General features: G+C 38.6%; 1 protein-coding gene across 1 annotated transcript in view; it reads left to right on the top strand.

Annotated features, from left to right (window-relative positions):
- The window catches only part of LOC120230484 (membrane cofactor protein-like), a 34842-nt gene extending 17133 nt beyond the window's left edge, over positions 1–17709 (top strand). The window contains exons 6-12 of the mRNA XM_039230067.1: positions 1296–1478; positions 2164–2226; positions 3952–4014; positions 8479–8526; positions 10004–10039; positions 10581–10641; positions 16884–17709. Coding sequence (XP_039085998.1) covers positions 1296–1478; positions 2164–2226; positions 3952–4014; positions 8479–8526; positions 10004–10039; positions 10581–10641; positions 16884–16956 — 527 coding nt within the window. The 3' untranslated portion in view covers positions 16957–17709. The remainder of the gene's footprint in view (positions 1–1295; positions 1479–2163; positions 2227–3951; positions 4015–8478; positions 8527–10003; positions 10040–10580; positions 10642–16883) is intronic.
- Positions 17710–19814: the final 2105 nt, after the last annotated feature.

The following is a 19814-nucleotide window of genomic DNA, read 5'->3' as shown; positions in this document are numbered from 1 at the left end:
ACATTCTGGAAAAGCACCTCTCTAGGAATAGAAAAGAGATCAGTATTCGGCTGGTTGGTGAAGGTGGTTGTGGGGGTGGGAAGGGTTGATTACAGAGCGGCATGAGGAACTATTGGGCAGCAGTGGAACTTTTCTGTGTCTTTATTGTGGTAATTACATGATTATTTGCCTTTGTCAAACTTCACAGGGCTTTACACTTGAAAGGACCAGCTTTACCATATGTAGATCATGTCTAGCAAACATAAGGAAAATCATTAGTGCAGTTAACAGTAATTTAGCACAACGGTGAAAAGATTAATTAATAGATCAATTAATAGATTCTGAAATCCATCTATCAGGTCATGAGAAGTACTTTACTTCTTAAGAGATGGAGCAGAATGGGAGATAGCAGAGCACGCTGGTGTGAGGCTGACTTGTATTTCAGGCTTGTGTGCTTATATACTGGTTTACAACGTAAAATGTGTCTTTTGATCTCTGGCTCGCAGGCCAAGACGTTTGGAAAACACTGCCCTAACTCCATTGGCTTTTCTGTTTCTTGAACATCCCATTTATATATGTTATTGCTAACTGAGAACTTTCTTTTTGCATATCTTTGCATGGCTACTTGCTTTTCAACTTTTAAATTTGAACGCAAGTATGACCTTCTCAGAAAAGTCTTTCCTATCTTTCTAGAAAAGCAGGGTACTGAAATCAGTGTCAGCATGACCTTAAAAAAATACGTAGAGCTGGGGTGCCTGGGAGGCTCATTTGGTTAAGCATCAGACTCTTGATTTCAGCTCAGGTCATGATCCCAGGATTGTGAGATTAAGCCCCAAGTTGCTCAGCACGGAGCCTGCTTAAGATTCTCTTCTTCCCTTTCCTGCTCGTGTTCTCTCTCTCTCTCTCTCTCTAATTAATTAATTAATTAATTAAAATCCCTAGAGCTAACGAGAATCAGAAGTTGCTCTTGAACCTGCCCTGGATTTGTATGCAGTCGTCAGAGCTTTCTCAAAACTTGTCAGTAATGGGGAAAAAATGTAGGAAAGCCAATAAATCCAAGTGTTTTCTAAGTGGAAAAAAGTCCTAGATTTCTCTAAATGCTTTTCCCTGGAATGAAAATGTGCATACATGTAAAGTTTTTTTGGGTGTTTTTTGTTTGCTTGTTTCTTTTTGTTAACACCTTGCCTTTCATTCATTTTTTTTTTCTTCCTGCTAGAAATGACTACTGTGCACTTTTTTTTTTTTTTTTTTTTTTTTTTTTTTTTTTTTTTTTTTAAACAGCTTTCCATTAATTCTGGAGTTTCTTTACTTTTCAGTGGTCAAGTGTCCGTATCCCGAACCCCTCAATGGAAAGCTGGTATCAGGCTTTGGAAGCAAATACTACTATAAAGCAACAGTTGTGTTTTCATGCTTACCGGGTTACACCTATAATGGAACCAACATAGTTACCTGTGGCAGTGACAGTACTTGGGAGCCCGCAGCCCCAATGTGTTATAAAGGTACAATGGGTATCTTTTCCCTTTTCTCTCTCTTTTTTTTTTTAAAGTTTGTTTCTTTGACATTCAATAACAGTGGTGCCACAAATAGGTGAAATGTAGCAATTTTAGTATTCGACTCTGCCTTATTCTATTCCTTTCCATGACAGACGGATTACGGAATTCACAGAAGAATTCTGCTGTTGTGATTTTATGTGTTTTCATAGGGTCTTTGCATGTTACGTGTGTCACACAGGTATATAAATTTCTCTGGTATGGCTTTGTGTGTGTGTAAAAATGAAGTGGAGGTGGGTGGGAGATGAGGTAAATGGATGCGCATCATTAAGGAGGGCACTTGTTAGGATGAGCACTGGGTACCATATGTAAGAGATGAATTACTGTGTTCTATTCTTGAAGCCAAGACTGCACTCACTGTATGTTAGCTAACTTGAATTAAAATTTAAAAAAATTAATGGTATAATTCATATAAGTGAAAAGAAAGGAGTAAATCAGGGGTGGGGGGAAGCTAATCCAGTCTACATTATTTTTTTTTCCAGTACTGATTCCTCTCCGTGCTAGTCCTCCAACTTTGAATCATTCAGATTTAGTAACTTTCTGCTTATGTTTTCCAAAACTCTTTTAAATTCTGGGTGCAAATACCAGCAATAACCCCAAGCATTTGATACATCTACATTATTTTGTTTTCCAGTGTCGACTCCTACAAGTACAAACCCTCCTACAAGTACAAACCCTCCAATTCCGAGTATCTCAGGTTTAGTACCTTCCTGCTTTTATTTTTCAAAACCTTCTAAATCTCTAATGTTTTGCACACATTTGTCATGTTTAGTAATGAAAGGAGGAAGAACATATTGCTAGCCATTTTAAGTTGTTAGTGATTCTAAAATGATTTTCCACAGTATGCAGATATAAACAGGTATGTAAACTTGGGCAAGTTATATAAACTTTACATGTATTTACATATTTGTAAAATGCTTGAACAAGGGAGGGGCAGAGGGGGAGGGAGAGAGAGAATCCAAAGCAGGCTTTACTTTGTCAGCACAGAGCCCAATGGGGGGCTTGATCTCATGACTCTGAGATCATGACCTGAGCATAAATCAAATCAGACACTTGACTGACTGAGACACCCAGGCACTCCTGTAAAATGATTTAATGCCTTCCTTAATGAGTGATGGTAAATGTTTAATGGAATTCATTAAAAACTTTTTTTAATGTTTATTTTTGAGGGGGTAGGGAGAGGCACAGAGAGCGGGAGATACAGAACCAAAGCAGGCTCCAGTCTCTGAGCTGTCAGCACAGCCCAGTCTCGGGGCTCGAACTCACAAACTGCGAGATCATGACCTGAGCCGAAGTCTGACACTCAACTGATTGAGCCACCCAGGCACCCCTTAATGGGATTCATTTAAAACAGCACAGTGCCTGTGGGAAACTCCTAAAGGCGACTTATATGACATCACTCAAATTAATATTAGTGAAGAGGAAGGTCCTTGGCTTCTGCCTTTTAACATATTTTCTGTGCTTTTGATTTTGATGTTTTTTATTCCTTTCAGAAGCGATCTGTTGGCTCCTTGAGGGTGTCTTCCTGGTCCAGAACTATGTTTCAGTTGCTGGACTGCAACCAATTTAGTTTTGGGTTTTGTTTTGTTTTGCTTGTTTTTGTTTTTTGTAGCATAGTTTAAATTGGGAAATTTCTGCTATCTCTAGAATAAGACCTGTATTAACATCCCTCACCTCCACTAACCTCCTCACCTCATACACTAATTTTTTTTCTCTTTACTGGCATTTTTATTTGGTGATAGAAACTAAATTACTTAGCTGCTGAAAGGCAGGAATAGTCTTTATTCACTGAAATGAATCTTGCACGTTCTGCTAATGAGCTACTCTGCTTAAGAACTGAAAGATTCTTTTGCCATGGCTGGAAGGAAATATCTCCCAGAGTTCAGAGTTTCTATCTCTGAGCACATTATTTTTATGATTTATTATTGCCAGTTAACTTCTGGGATTCCCATTTTAAAATATAAAGCTATATCGGGGCGCCTGGGTGGCTTAGTCGGTTAAGCGTCCGACTTTCGCTTAGGTCATGATCTCGCGGTTCATGGGTTCGGGCCCCGCGTCGGGCTCTGTGCTGACTGCCAGCTCAGAGCCTGGAGCCTGTTTCAGTCTGTGACTCCCTCTCTCTCTGACCCTCCCCTGCTCACGCTGTCTCTCTCTCTCTCTCTCTCCCTCTCCTAGAAATAAATAAAACATTAAAAAAAAAAAAATAAAATAAAATATAAAGCTATAGTGAACATTGTTATTCATACCTTCTCATGTACTCGTGCAAATAGATACTTAGTTTAAATTCCGGGAAGTAGAATTACACAGTTCAGAAAGTATGTATTTTTCACTTTGGGAAATAATCTTTTTAAGGTCAAAATCAAAATTAATTCCATAATTTTGTATTAATAAATTTGGTGAATTGAAACATTAATTTTTTCAGAATCTGAGCTTCCTCGTACAACTACGACTCCGGGGTCAAGCCATCCGGGTTCAAGTCATCCAGGTCCAGCACTCTTTATCCTCCTTACATTGTTAAGAGCTTATAAGGCAATGCATTAAAAATGATGTCATTAATTTGCATTTCCTTTGCTCATTTTTCTATTAGGTTTCTACAATATTTTTCTCAATTTGTCCTAACTCATTATAAATGAAAGCCCCATTAATAGGAAGTGAACATTTTTTTCTGGGGTTCTTTCTTTGCTTTAATTTTACTAGTCAGTTTTCTTTTAAGATTTTTATACTCTTACCTATAGATTGCTTTTCGTAATTCTTTAATGAATTTTTTTATTTTTATTTTAGAGAGAGAGAGAGAGAGCGCGCGCACTCAAGCAGGCGAGAGGGGCAGGGGGGAGGGAGAGAGAGAGAGAAAATCATTTTTTTTTTTCAATAATCTTTTAAATATTTCTTTATATTTGAGAGAGAGAGACAGTGTGAGAGCGGGAGAGGGGCAGAGAGACAGACACAGAATCTGAAGCAGATTTCAGGCTCTGAGCCATCAGCGCAGAGCCAGACATGGGGCTCGAACTCACAAGCCATGAGATCATGATCTGAGCTGAACTCACGAGCCATGAGATCATGATCTGAGCTGAACTCATGAGCCATGAGATCGTGATCTGAGCCGAAGGCAGATGCTTAACCGACTGAGTCACCCAGGCGCCCAGAGACAGAGAGCGAGAATCTTAAGCAGGCTCCGTGCCTAGTGCCGAGGCTGACAGGGGGCTCGAACCCACAACTCTGGGATCATGATATGAGCTGAAATCAAGAGTCGGATGCTGCACCAACTGAGCCACCCAGACGCCTCACTGCCTATAACTGTAATATAGAAGTAGTATATAAATATAAGCTTTTAAATTTTCAAACATTACAAGAGTATATAGAATAAAAGATTAGTTCTCATTCTCTTTCTCTAGTCCATTACTTGAAATAACCACGTAATAGTTCAGGGTTTCTTTTTATCCATCTCTGTATATAAATAAGCATCCTTTTATGTATAGTTATACATACTTTGGTGGGGGTTTTTTCTTTATTCTTACATAAAAATGGCATCACACTGTTCATGTTTTTCTGAAACTTGCACTTTTTCCACTTCACGGATTGGGGTTGTATTTAGATTATTATATCCCCATCCTTTTAATGGTGACTTTAAGAAACACCACGGTTTATATAACTATTCTCCTGTCAGGGGTCTTTTATATATGTAGAAGTTTTATATTAACAAGTAGTTGGATATATTGATCTTTTCCCTAAAGTCTGTGTGTGTGTTGTCTTCTTTATAAAAGATTTAGGCCTTCCACACACTGAAATCTATGAACATTTCTACAGTGCATTCTGATTACTTTCTCTGCATTTAGATCATTGGTGCATCTGAAATTTACTGTGCTATGTGGTGTGACGTAGGGCTCCTCCTGCAACACCCACTTCTACCCAGTGGCAAAGTAGCAACATTTGTTGAATAACTTGTTTTCTCTCCAACTCTTTTCAAGCGCCAGTTTTTATTATATGTTAAATTCATGGGTATCTTAGTCATCCTTCTGTGGCCTTGAACTCTATACACAAATCATTTTTTTTTACCATGGGACTATGCTATGTTTTAATATCTGGCAGAACACTTCATTTTCAGAAATGTTTAGACCCTTCTGTATGCTAATTTTTCTAGATAAGCTTTTATTACCATTTTAACCATTGTAAATGTCTATTTCAGTGGCATTAAGTGTATCCACATCATTTGCAACCGTCACTACTATCTGTATCTCCAGCATATTTTCATCATCATCTGAAACTGAATCCTTATACCCATTAAACAAGAACTTTCTGTCCTTCCCCAACCCCCTCCAGCCCTGGTAACCACCATTCTACTTTCCATCTTTATGAATTTGACTATTGCAAATACCTCATAGAACTAGAATCATTTCTAGCTTATTTCAGTTAGCTAGTGTATTCTGGATTATTTCACTTAGCACAATGTTTTTTTTAAAATATAATTTATTGTCAAGTTGGCAAACATACAGTGTATACAGTTGCTCTTGGTTTGGGGGTAGCATGGATCAGAACTTATTTCTTTTTCCAGCTAAATAATACTCCATTGTATTATATACCATATTTTGTTTATCCATTCATCTGTTGATAGATGCTTGGGTTGTTTCTACCTTATGGCTATTCTGGATGATGTTTCTCTGAGTAACTGTCTGAGGCCCTCTTTTTCAGTTTTGGTGGACTGTGTACCCGGAAGTAGAATTGCTGGGTTATGTGGTAATTCTGTGTTTACTGTTTTGAGGAGGAGCCATGTAACTTCCACAATGGATACACTTAATCTGTAGCACCATGTTACAGTCCCATCAGTGATGCACAAATGTTCCAATTTCTCCACCTCTTTGGCAGCACTGTTCTTTCGTAGCTTTGGATAATAGCCATCCTAATACATGTGAAGTGGTATCTCCCTGTGGCTTGTATTGCATTTCCCTAATGATTAGTCCATCTTTTCACATGCTTCATGGTCTTTTGTAGCTCTTTGGAGGAATGTCTTTTCAAAGTCTTTGCCCATTTTTTCATTGGCTTGTTTTTTGTTACTGAGTTTTAAGAGTTCATTATATATTATGTGTATTAATGTCTTAGCAGGTGTATGATTTGCAGATGTTTTCGCTCATTCTGTGGATTCCCTTTTCACTCTATTGACAGTGTCCATTGATGGACAAAAGTCTTACATTTTCATGAAGCCCAATGCATCTGTTGTTTTCTTTTGTTGTCTCTGCTTTTGGTATCCCATCCAAGCAATCTTTGCCAGATCCAGCATCACAAAAGATTGTTCTATATGTTTTCTTTGAAACATTTTATACTTGTAGTCCTATTTTAGTTTTGTATGCATTTTGAATTAATTTTTGTGTGTAGTGTGAAGTGAGGGTCCAACTTCATTCTTTTGTTTCTGGATATCCAGTTTTCTAAGAACCATTTGTTGAAAATTTTGCCCTTTCTCCGTTAAATATTCCTAGCACCTTTGTGGACTATCATTTGACCACGGACATGAGGGTTTATTCCTGGGTTCTCTATTCTGCTCCATTAGTCTCTGTCTTTATGCCAGTACCACCCTGCTTGATTACTGTAACTTTGTAGTAAATTTGAAAATCAGGAAGTGTGAGTCCTCTCAACTTTGCTCTTTTTTTTTTTCCCCAAGATTATCTTGGGCGCCTGGGTGTAGTCAGTTAAGCATCCAACTTCGGCTCAGGTCATGATCTCACGGTTCATGAGTTTGAGCCCCACATCAGGCTCTCTGCTGTCAGCATGGAGCCCGCTTCGAATCCTCTCTCCCCTTCTCTCTCTCTGTCCCTTCCCTGCTTGTGCTGTCTCTCTCAGAAATAAACAAACGTTAAGAAAAAAAAATACTATCTCGGCTATTCTTAGTCCTTTGAGATGCCATATGAATTATAGGTTGGTCTTTCCTGTTTCTGCAAAATGTATATTCAACATGGTGATTGGGGTTGCATTTAATCTGTAGCCTGCTTTGTGTGGTATGAACATTTTAATAATAGGAAGTCTTCTAATTTATGAACATGGGATGTCTTTCCATTTATTTTTATCTCCGGTTTGTTTCAACAACATTTTGTAGTTTTCAGTGTATGAGTTTTTGTCTTCTTGTTTTATTGCTGAGCATTTTGTTCTTTTTTGATGCTATTATAAATGGGGTTTTCTTAATTTCCTTTTTGGATTGTTCATTGTTAGTATATAGAAATACAAGTGATTTGTGATTTTTGTGTGTTAACTTTGTGCCCTGCAGCTTTGCTGAATTCATTTTTTCTAATAGGGGTGTGTGTGTGTGTGTGTGTGTGTGTGAGAGAGAGAGAGAGAGAGAGAGAGAGAGAGAACCTTAAGAGTTTTCTATGTAAAGGTCACATCATCTGGAATAGAGATCATTTTAGTTCTTCCTTCCAAATTTGAGTGTTTTCTATTTCTTTTTCTTGCCTAATTGCTCTGACTAGAACTTTTAAGATTATGTTAAATGAAATGGAAAACACAAGCATCTTGTCTTGTTCCTGATCTGATGGGGAAAACTTTCAGTTTTTGACCATCGAGTATGCTAGTGACGGCATTTTCATAAATGGGCTTTATCACATTGGCATTTCCTTCTACTACAGATCAACATGTAAATAGTTTATTAAGCCCCCCAAATTTTTACTTTTAAGTAGAACCACATTGACCCCATAGGCTAATTATGATACAGTTGCTTGCTATATCATAGAATATTATCACAGGAAATGCTACTGGATTGGAAGAATACTGATAACACATAAATTTATGATATATTATGATACTACTTTTAATGGGAGACATTTAATATAGTTTATTTAAGGAAAATGAAATTACAAGGGTTTTCATACAAAGGCAAAAAATCAAAACCTCTGATTTTGGAGGTCTGTAAGTATTATTATTTTCTTTTTTTTTAAATTTTTAACTTATTTTCATTTTCCCCCCCTAGGAGCTCCTCCTACCAGTAAACCACCGTCTGAAGACACAAATGCTTTAGGTACTGTTTTGCTTATTGATAGCCTTGTATTCTGAAATCCTAGAGTTCTACATGTAAATATCATATTTCAGTTACGCACAGATAGAGAAGAAAGAGCATGTCACAAATTGGTAATAATTGGCATTTGGAGTTATTTTGATAGTGCAGATGCCATGACAGATGTAAGCAGTATGTGTCGATACCTGCAGACAGTATAGTTTTTAATAGGATTCCTAGTCTGGTGAGGTCACTTTCTTAAATACTACGATTATATATAGGTTAAAATACATAAAACATAACTTGCCGTCCATGGGGTAGTGTTCATTTTTGGTGGCAATTTGTAGATAAAGTTTCTTTCCGCTTGTACCTGATCTACATAAGCCTTAAAATACTACAGGTTGGGTAAGTTTTTTTCTGTAATAGGCTGGTGTGGCCAACTTTACACAGGCTTGCATCGTTCACATAATGTATGTTAAAGAAAATGAAGAAAAAGCTATAGTTCTGACAGTTAAATGGAAATAAAGATTTCTTGAAAAGTAGATGAGAAATATCTATTACTTTTATGTTAAACTAGTTTAGTAAGTAAGATTAACCTTTTTATAACTCTTTAGGCTTCTTATATTTTCCCTCTGAACACTGTAGTCAGACTGTCATTAAGCCAGTGAGAAAGGTGCCATCGTAAAATTGTTAATACTCCGTAATGTTTTATGAAATGTAAAGAACAGACTTAGACATGACATTTTATGCTCTGACTGTCTAGAACTTTAATATAAATATTGGCAGTTTAAAGCCGAGGTACTCCTAATACCATTTCTAAGAATTAAGATTTTGTAGTATGGTTTATTGCTCTCTGGCTAGTCAAAAATGCATGTTTAAGTTTCTACACATTATTTTCATCTCTGTGCCCTGGTGTTGCATTTACATATATAGAATCTCCTTGGCAATTAGGATTATGTCTTGTTTTTAGGGGAGAGAGGATCAGGAGGGGTTGATGATAAGATAAAATATTATTTTGAAGATTCTGAAACCAACATCTTTGTGACAGATGAGTAGAAATTTATTTATGACTCAGTCCACAGACCCCACTTTGGTGGAAAAAATACAAATCCCTAACAAAATCATAAATGATAGAATGAACACTGAAGTAAACCAACTATAATGGGGGTAATACATTTTAAAGCAATTTCCCTCTAATCTACTGAATTCTAGCTGTCCTGGGAAGCTTTACTAAATAACCTGATATGGCAAGGAGAGCACAAAACAATGAAAAGTGAGGTTCCTATGAAGAGATTTACAAGGTGGCCCCTGAATGTGGGATCAGAGTCCAAGGGCTCTGTGATCAGAATGACCCAGACTCACTAGCAGTCGTGCCAGAACTAGTCTGAGGAACTCTTTTCTCGCTGTGGTGCATAGAAGATCTGAGCAAGATTCAGTGCAGCTGCTCTCTGGGACCCCTGTATGCTCAGTAATCTTCAAACTCTTTTCATTTTTTTCTCAGGCACAGGAATCATTGTTGTGATTGTCCTTGGTGTTCGTAAGTAGCCCAAACTTTGATGTTACTTGAATAAAAATAATACTGTGAGGAAGTGCATTATTTTTAATTTATGTACTTAAATTATATTTAATTTGACTTTTCAAGATCTATAGTTTTTATAGCTTGAAATGAAGTACGCCAGTCTAGAATGGTCTGACCTTATATATAATACACTATGTTTTGTTGCTCAATGTAGATTCTTTTATATTCCACATGTCCACTTAGTAACAAATCCTAAGTATATATCTTCAGGATGATTAGCCATGACTTTGGGTACCAAATATGCTCTGGGCACTTCTCTAAACTAAGCAAGGATTCTTCCCTGACGTACTGTGAACCATCCAAGTGACTCCACAGTATGAACTTCAGATAGTGAAGAGCCCAGATGGAATTTGAATATATATGTGCTTAAATACAATGGCATTTTCTGACCACTGAAATGTAACCAACACTGACTTATTTCTGCTGCTACGTTTTGAATCTTAGAATCTTGGCAATTAGTTCTCAGAGTAATATGTCATTTGTTTCTGCTTTCTTGTAGTTGCTGGTGTTGTAGTAATTATCTTCATCTTGTTCATGTTTTATCGACACAAGAAGAAAGGGTAAATAAAAGGACATTTCTTCTAACTTACGGGCCTTCTCACTCCTGACATACTTCCGCGCAGCATTTGCGTTTGTACCTCATGCCGCCTTTGCCTGAGTTGAGCCTGCATCATGTGCCATGCCGGTCGCATCTGTTTACTAACAATATCTTAGGCTGCTTTTCCTGTCCTGGCAGCCAGAGCGATCTGCGCAGACTTGCTTCGTCTGTTACGACTGCAGGAAAAATTTCTGTGGGACTTGAGGTTTAAGGTCTATAGCAAATCGTGGGCCACCGTGGGGCCTTCCCCACCCAGCTTTCCCCCGTTCCCTAAACTGGACCAGGGGCCAAGACGAAATTTAGACCAGGTCACTGGAGACTCGGACAGTTGTATTCAGTGGAGTTTTTATGATCAAAGTTTCCATTTGTCCGTGGAGCTTAGGTAATTGTAAGAAGCTGTGCAGGGGTCCCATTCGAATACCCAGTCCGATGTCTTTTCATTTCGAGCTGTTACTTATACTTGTTAAACTGGGGAGTGAAAAGCAGCAGAGTTTGATTGCCCTCTTATGTTCTCTTAATTTACTAGGTTGCAGTAACACTGTTGGGGTTGCTGACAGGGGTAAGATTTACAAAGCACCTCCTTATTTATCTGTCAGTTAATCTATAAAAATGAAAAGCAGGGGATCTTAAAATGGAAAAAAAAAGTGTAAGTATATATCTTCTGAGCAGAATAGGGTTTTTAAACATCAAACAAATCTTAATGAAATAATTTCCAATTTATGAAAGACTTGGAATAAATCCTGGAGCACAGACCAAATCAGGTGCTTTGAAATTTAAATTTAGTGATTTGTTTTTTTCTCTATTGCTTTGAAAATAGTTGAAATCAAACTAATAATTTTAAGACTTTTGGTATTCATAGTTTTATGATATAGTTTCCCTTTATAGTAATCATCTGGTTTGGAATATGTAATAAAAGAACATTCTTCACTCATAAAGAGCTCAACTTTAAAAATAAAGTACCACAGTACTTCCACTTGAATCTTCAGTCTAATATTTGTAGAACACATGATATGCATATTTGATTTTTCAATCAGCAGCATATTTTTAAAATTATACATACGGAGCACTCTGAGTAGGAAGTACTGTTGTGGAATATTTTTGCAAATCCAAAATGTTTGTATAGAAATAGCTTCTCAAAAAAACAAATCAAAATAGCTCTCTGGGGGCGCCTCGGTGTCTCAGTCCCTATGCGTCCCACTCTTGATTTCAGCTCAGGCCATGATCTCACAAGCCCTGTAGACTCCATGCTAAGCAAGGAGCCTGCTTGGGATTCTCTCCCTCCCTCCCTCTCTCTGCCCTTTCCCCGCTCACTCCCTCCTTCTCAAAATAAACATTCAAAAACAACAAACAAAAAACCCTAAAACAGCTCTCTGCTCCTTATTTTACTTACTTTACTATTTTAAAACAATACTGCATCAAAATGCGTACCGATTCCTTACCGAGTGTTAATGATATGCTCCTAGCTACCAGTCAATGGGTCTTTTCAAGTTAAACAATTGTCTGCGCATTGTACCCGATGACAGATTCCATAGCATTAGTGATGTGAGTGATAACGTCTAAGGAGCCCCCAGAGATGTTGCTGTGGGCCCCAGGCGACACTGAGTTACCAAGCATAGGTTCTTATTGATGCACCCATAGTCTTGACATTGGAAGAAACGCCATCAAACATAAAGGGAAAAGTTTCTCCTGTTTAAGATAATTGAATTTCAAAAGGCACCACATCTATGTGTATGTTTTTAAAAAGTACCATGGGCTACAGTTTGGCTTTACATTGCTTTTCTTTAAAAAAAAAAAAAAAGTAAAGATTTCTATTATGTTCTTTCCATGCTTAATGTCCATCATCTTTCCCCCTGAAACTGAGTGTCATCTCCATAGAAACTTCCTTACAAGACTATAAAGCATATGCAGTTCCTTCTCTACTTCTAGGGGGGTGAGAACTCGGGAAGCACGGATAGTCCTAAATTGCTGCTAAAACTTGGTACAGATGGATTCAGATGTAAAGTCGTATTTGTGATGACTTCGGAACACAGTTACCCTTCTGCAGCCTCTGTCCCAAAGTTCAGAAAGAGCATAAGTAGTCATTTTTCAGATCAATAGACAGATCTCTAAGTTATTTATTTATTTTATTTTATTTATTTATTTTTTTGATCTCTAAGTTATTTGATGGAAAGTGGCCACAGGTTCGAGTGTTCTGCTCCGGTTCCTTAGTCTCAGCTGGGAATAGGACGGGCTCCCAGGGCGTCTGAAACGCCCCTTTTTCCTTCCCGTTTCCTTTCTTCACTAATTTGCTCCCATCCTCTCTAGTCTTGGAATCCGCCGCCCTTGCCCTGTGTCTTGCTATCGCTTGAGTTCTGTTTTGCTTGTCGTGACCGCGTGGTCCTAGAAAATAGATGCCATTCGTTGCATTAATGTTTTCATGTACGTGTTTCATACGTGCATGATTTCCTTTCCTCCGGTTACATCGTCGCTGGGTAAGTGAGAGTTTGCTTAAGTCTGTTAGAATTATGTACATAATCTATGTATTTTATTACCTGTGACTAAATAGTTGCTCCTTTTTTTCTGTTAAGGATATTTATTATTTGGTATAACTTAAGCCTGTTTTTAACATTATATTAATAATGACTGGTCCACTAACTTTGTAGTATTTTTTACATTTTTCTAACTTTGTAATTCTTAAGCTGTCTGTGCTTAAGTGGATGTTACAAAACGTTTTGGGATTTACTGCATAGAGTGGCCAGATCAGGTGGTGGGGGGTATAGGGGCAAAAACCCGAAAGACCAAATTAACTTGGACATTGTTCTACTTGGCTCTCACATGCTTGAGCTGCAAACGCTTCAAAACATTTTTAAAACAATAAATAACAAAGGATGTTGTGGTTAGTTGAGAGCAAACATCAGATCCATCCCAGGAAAATGAGATGTTATGGGAGAAGCTTTACAGAGGTCTTTCCCCGGGGTGAAAACAGATGTGCCGCAGGAAGAAACTGTACTTGACGCAAAAGTCAAGATGCATCTGCCTTGTCCTCAAATTGATTTCTAAGACAGCATTTAATATGCACTCTATGTATTCCCTCTACATCTAAGATGCGAGGGACAAGGACCATTTGTCCTTAAACAGTTTCTGTGTGAGAGAGTTTACGTTATTCGTATCCAGCTAATTGGTTTTAGAGGTAAATAGATTGCACAGCAATTCAGAATCCATCCATCTGCCGGGCGATCTATAAGACGTCAACGTTAAAGTAGCTCCCCACACACAATTCCTGTTCCAAGTTCCTAGAGGAGAATCAGGAAAGTCGTAATTTATTCATCTAATTGTCGGCTCTACTTCTCTTTTCTCTGTCATTCATTTTATCCTACTTGTTCTGATTCCTTTTGGTTTGTTGTGATGGTTTTATTCAGCCCTTTTCCCTTCCTCTGTTCAGCACATACCAAACTGGTGAGAGCCACAGAGAAGTAAAATTAAATTCTCTCTGAGAAGAAGAGGTGAGAGAAAGGTTTGCTTTTATCATTAAAAGGTACCTGCTTCTGTATGTTTCTTTTCAGAGATAATCCTTTCTAGAATACAAAATACCCAGTGACTATTTAAATGTCAATACCCCAAACTAAGCTATGTTGCCAGTAAACATCAAGAGAGATACATAGATTCTTGTTCCCTTTGCTAAATTATTGGTTTTTATACCATCCCTGAAGTTTTAAAAGCAAAAAACCCAAAAAACCCACATACTGTCAGACTTTTACTTTGATGTAGGCTTCAAATGAATAATGTCTCCATTGTCCTTCTATTAGACTATGTAGCTTCCTTGACCTCATAGTAACTGTGAATCCAAATGTGCAGTAATTTTTTAGCCCAGCGGGAAATAATACAGAATCTGATCATTTTAAGTGCAGGGAGGAAAAATACCCTTTTTCAGAAACTAAAATACATTTTACTTAAGTTTGCAAGTGCATTTGATTTTGTTTTTTTTAATGTTTTTTATTTTTGAGAAAGAGGTAGAACGTCAGCGGGGGAGGAGCAGAGAGAGAGAGGGAGACACAGAATCTGAAGCAGGGTCCAGGCTCTGAGCTGTCAGCACAGAGCCTGATGTCGGGCTTCAACTCACAAGCAATGAGATCATTATCTGAGCCAAAATCAGATGCTTAACCGACTGAGCCACCCAGGCATCCCGCAATTTCAACTTGTAAATATTACTCTTGAAGGCATTTGTTTTCCTTTACCAGAATATTTTTAGCGTATGAAAGAGAAACCAACAAAAAATTCCTTAGAGTTTGAAAAATTATGAATTGCATTGCCTTAGAGCCCTTTGACTACATCCACCTTGTGTCTTCGAATGAAATGCATTGGAAATATTCCTCTATTTGTGCCTGAATGTGTCCGCACAACCAGCAAGGGAGCAGATACGTAACCACCACTCACAATGTGGGTGCCCCTCTCCCTTACAGTCAGCACTTTGGGAGCAGACTCTAAAAAGGCCAAGAGGAAGAGCAATTTCTTGGTAAAAGCAAAGTGGTGTGTTGGGTCCCAGGAGCTAAGGGGAAGGCAAAACATTCAGCTAGAACTGGCAGTGGAGGCCTGCCTGACCCAGTGTGTCTTCTTGGTCCCAGAATTCCTTGGAGGCTAAAGCCAACCAGGAAGGTAGATTTCAGTCTGTCATGAGCTTTACGGTCTCTGTAACCATCTGAAGGTAATTTAAGGGATGCTGAAGATAACATGAAATTTCTGTAATGAGTAATCCGGTTTTGGATTCTCCTCATCTTTAAATAGCTTCATTGTTATGCCAAATAATAAATGCGTCTTAAGAGGTATGTTAATCCTTTTGATCTTTCTTCTATGTTGGATTCTATTTAAAATTCTATGTACCTGAAAAAGAGGATACCACGACCACACAAACAAAAGGAGTTTTGACTCAAAAAAACCTGGAAAAATAGAGCAGTCTTGGAGAAGTCAGTGACAGGCCTGACTCACAGTATAAAGTGGCTCACAGTCGACCTCAGGGGATGGCTCTATCAGGAGTGTAGTTCTGTGAGGGTGGAGGCTCAGAGGACGGCCTCCCCCACAAAGAGAAACCGGAGGGTAGCCACAGCCATGGTTAGCTGTTCCGTTGTGCAGCATCTAGCACATCCCCGAGGTGTTTGCCGGGGCGCACGTACTGGAGAGCAGCTGACGGTGCCTGGTTAGTGTTCGTCTGTCTGTCCTAGTCTGTGTCCTGAGGCCGGGACAGAACTGCATTGTCCAGTTCAAGAGTCCGTAGTCTCGTGTGGCTACTGCGGACTTGAACGTGGTTGGTCCTGCCTGAGTTGTGCTTATAAAATATACCCCGGACTCTGAAGACTCAGTACAAATTAAATGTAAAATAACATGGATGTTTGGTTAAGTAGAATACATTAAAATTAAACTTGCCTGCTTCTTTTACTTTTTTTAATGTGGCTTCTAGAAAATGTAAAATTACCTGTGTGACTTGCAGTATATTTCTTTGGACGGCACTGGACTAAAATAATAGAGTTTAGAAAGATTTCTACTGTTACTATACAGTTGTGATGTATATTCAAGTTATTTAGGAGAATCTCTTGCCAAAACACATGGTTTCCTTGATGGTGAGGGCTACGTGGGGCATTCTTGACCTCAAACTCTGATGGCACTGTTCTCTCTTTAAAAATTTCCTCTTGGAGCCAGAGTTAAAATCTTGGTATTAGGGGGGCGCCTGGGTGGCTTAGTCGGTTAAGCGTCCGACTTTCGCTTAGGTCATGATCTCGCAGTTCGTGGGTTCGAGCCCCGCTTTGGGCTCTGTGCTGACTGCCAGCTCAGAGCCTGGAGCCTGTTTCAGAGTCTGTCACTCCCTCTCTCTCTGACCCTCCCCTGCTCACGCTTGTCTCTCTCTCTTTCCTAGAAATAAATAAAACATTTAAAAAAAAAATCTCGGTATTAGGAAAATAAGTGTTTCTCAGTCTTTCCCATCAGCCCTCATTTTAATTTAAATGAGAAAATATTTACAAAGACTTTATATGACACTGTTCTGTTGTTTTGAAGAAAATCAAAAATGTAATACAGGGATAGAAGGGCTTCTAGAGAGGCAGCACTTGCACATTTGAAATTGTCTTTAAAAAATCATTTATTTCCTAGTGTTTGGTTTTAAGTGCATTTTCTACATAGTCTTTGGAATTGATTTCCTGTTGATCTCTGATACTGTCTTTTTACCTCGCCTTCTAGGAAAACCGACGTTAGCGCCACATACAGCACTTACCAGGATAAATCAGCTTCACCAGCAGAGCAGACACAGTAAATGGTTTCCACACAGTGTATCTTGTGATTCTATTAGAATGTTAAGATGTGCAGTAAAGTCATACAGCCTCTATGGAAAACATACACTTTCCTCAAAAAACTAAAAACCAAACTAACAAATGATTTAGGAGTTCCACTTATGGGTATACATCCAAAGGACACAAACAAACAAAAAACCCGGCAGCTCTCTGTTCTCTGCCTGCAGCATTATTTACAACAGCCACGACACGGATGCCACCCTCACTCCTGGATGGATGCATCGTTAACAAAAACACTGTAGACAAATAGGTGGCATACTATGCAGCTCCAAAAAGGAAGGAAATCTTGGCTGTCGAAGACAAACTGTATGGGCCTACAGGCATTTTGCTAAGGGAAGTCAGTCTAACGAAGAGAGACAAATACTGTATCATCTCACTTATTTGTAGACTCTAAAAAAAAAAACAAAACCCCAAAACCCTGGATACAAATCAGATTGGTGGTGGCTGGAGGGGCAGGGATGGATTTGGCTGAAGGTGGTCAAAAGGGACAAACTTCCAGTTCTAAGACTAACAAGTACTTGATGTAGTTATCATACAGTCTGCTGTCGGTACTGTATTGTATTTTGGAAAGTTGCTGAGCAGGAAGACATTTTTAAAATCGATGTGAACTAAATTTATTGCAATCACTTCATAGTGTATAATTATCAAATCAGGCTGTACACCTTATACACAATGTTACGTGTCCGTTAATAAAATCGGAAGGGGAAAAAAACGGATCTATATAACTTATTCTCTAGATTCCCCCCCCACTTTCATGAATGCAACTGTTAATTAAGCCATAATGGTAGAATTTTAATGTGCTTTGAATGCAGTCACCATCTTTTGATGCTTCCTTGAACCACGTGTGCATTTGCGTATGAACATCTGTCCTGTTTTTCTTAAATAACACTTGCATTTATAGGGCAACTCAGTCCAGTATTCCCAGTACTATTTAGGTGGGGAAGTTCTTTTTTAAAAATAACATTTCCAGGGATGCCTGGGTGGGTCCGGTTAAGCGTCCGACTTCAGCTCGGGCCATGACCTCACGGTTGGTGGGTTCAGGCTCTGTGCTGGCAGCCAGCTCAGAGCCTAGAGCCTGTCTTCAGATTCTGTGTCTCCCTCTCTCTCTGACCCTCCCCTACTCACACTGTCTCTCTGTCTCTTTCAGAAATAAATAACAACATTAAAAGCAAAGACTTCCAGATTTAGAGAACTGTAATGAAAAATAAATTACACTTCATTTGTAAAGAAAGTGACTTTGAAATCTTTTTTGTAAAAAGATTAACGAGAAGTCTTAAGGTTCATTTCCTCAACAACTCTAAAACGTGTTTTACATATTGTTTAGTGTAAAAAGTCTTTCAGATATGTGTGTGCTGCTTTGGCCCCTAACATTAAAAACAGTAACATTGAAAATTGGGATTTTGAACAAATTTGACTTCCTTCACTAAGAATATTATTGGAAAACACTCAAAGTAAACAAAGTCAAATTCTATGTATTTTTTAACTACTTGTAATTTCTTAGTGACTTAAGGAAGCTATAAAGTTTATGGCCTTTGTTCTTCACTTTTCCAAACGTCAGCAAACAGTCTGAGAAATCAGTTAGGAATTCAGAATCCGTTGGAAACTCCTGTATAACTTTAGAGAGAGCTCTTACACTCATAACAGGAATGTCGGCTGGGGGTACAGAGTGAACCTGTGGCCTATAGTTTTCGTTAAGAAGATTCTGTTCCTTAAGAAAATTAGATTCCACTCTAAATTCCAGCAATGGGGGGATTCTCCCCTGCACTTGAATAAGAAGATGTCTAGTTTAAACAACGTCATGTAAAAGTATTGAGTTTGGCAAGAACATCTTGATCCGATAACCTCAGGTTGTGTCAAAATCTTAGATGTTATGTGCATCTCACCTTCTCTGCTAAAAGCCGAGTAAAGATCAAGCCACGTTACTCCAGGAAAGGAAACCGTGTCTGCTGTTGGCCGAACAAAGCAAACAGCTGCGGTAGCCTCTGGGGCTCAGGTGGAACTGACCTTGACCTGAGTCTTCACACCAGGCAGGGTCTCTTTCAGTAAGCCACGGGGCAGAGAGGAGGGATGGCTGCTCAAATTCAGATTACGGTTTTTTTTTTTTTTTAATGTTTTTATTTATTTATTTCTAGGAGAGAGAGAGAGACAGCGTGAGCAGGGGAGGGTCAGAGAGAGAGAGAATCACAGACTCTGAAACAGGCTCCAGGCTCTGAGCTGGCAGTCAGCACAGAGCCCGACGCGGGGCTCGAACCCACGAACGCGAGATCATGACCCAAGCGAAAGTCGGACGCTCAACCGACTAAGCCACCCAGGCACCCCCAGATTACGGTTTTAAAAATTTTGCTTTGCACTTTTGTATTTAGTCGCACAAATTAGACCAAAGAAACGTTGCCTTGAGAAGGATATGATTGGGAATCCTGTTTTATAAGTATTGTTTTACGGATGAAGCAAGTTTATGATGCACTGCAGGTGTTCCCCCCTGAGGGATCTGGTGAGGTACCTGGGGAAGATAGGCTTGAGCAGAAAGAAACAGGAATTCTGAATTAAGTACGGAGTTGAAGTTTTACTGTACCCATTTTCTCATACATTTCAGGGATGTAGTACTTGCTCAGAAGCAAGAGATCGCTGAACTGTTGATTTTTAACAAACTGAATTGACTTTTTCAGCCAAAGATTGTTATGCTATTGTTATGCCGTCTTTCCAAAACAGACTTTTATAGTAGTTTCTGCTTCAAATTTATTTTATTTTTTATATTTATGTGAAATTGCTCCATATATGTAAATACAAATTTTTGTTTTTCAAATAATGGCAATTTTATATA

This window comes from Hyaena hyaena, unplaced genomic scaffold, assembly GCF_003009895.1.
Source record: "Hyaena hyaena isolate Hyena2069 unplaced genomic scaffold, ASM300989v1 scaffold_43, whole genome shotgun sequence".
Lineage (NCBI taxonomy): Eukaryota > Metazoa > Chordata > Mammalia > Carnivora > Hyaenidae > Hyaena > Hyaena hyaena.
The sequence above is the reverse complement of the archived record's forward strand: the minus strand, read 5'-3'. Positions and strand labels throughout refer to the sequence as shown.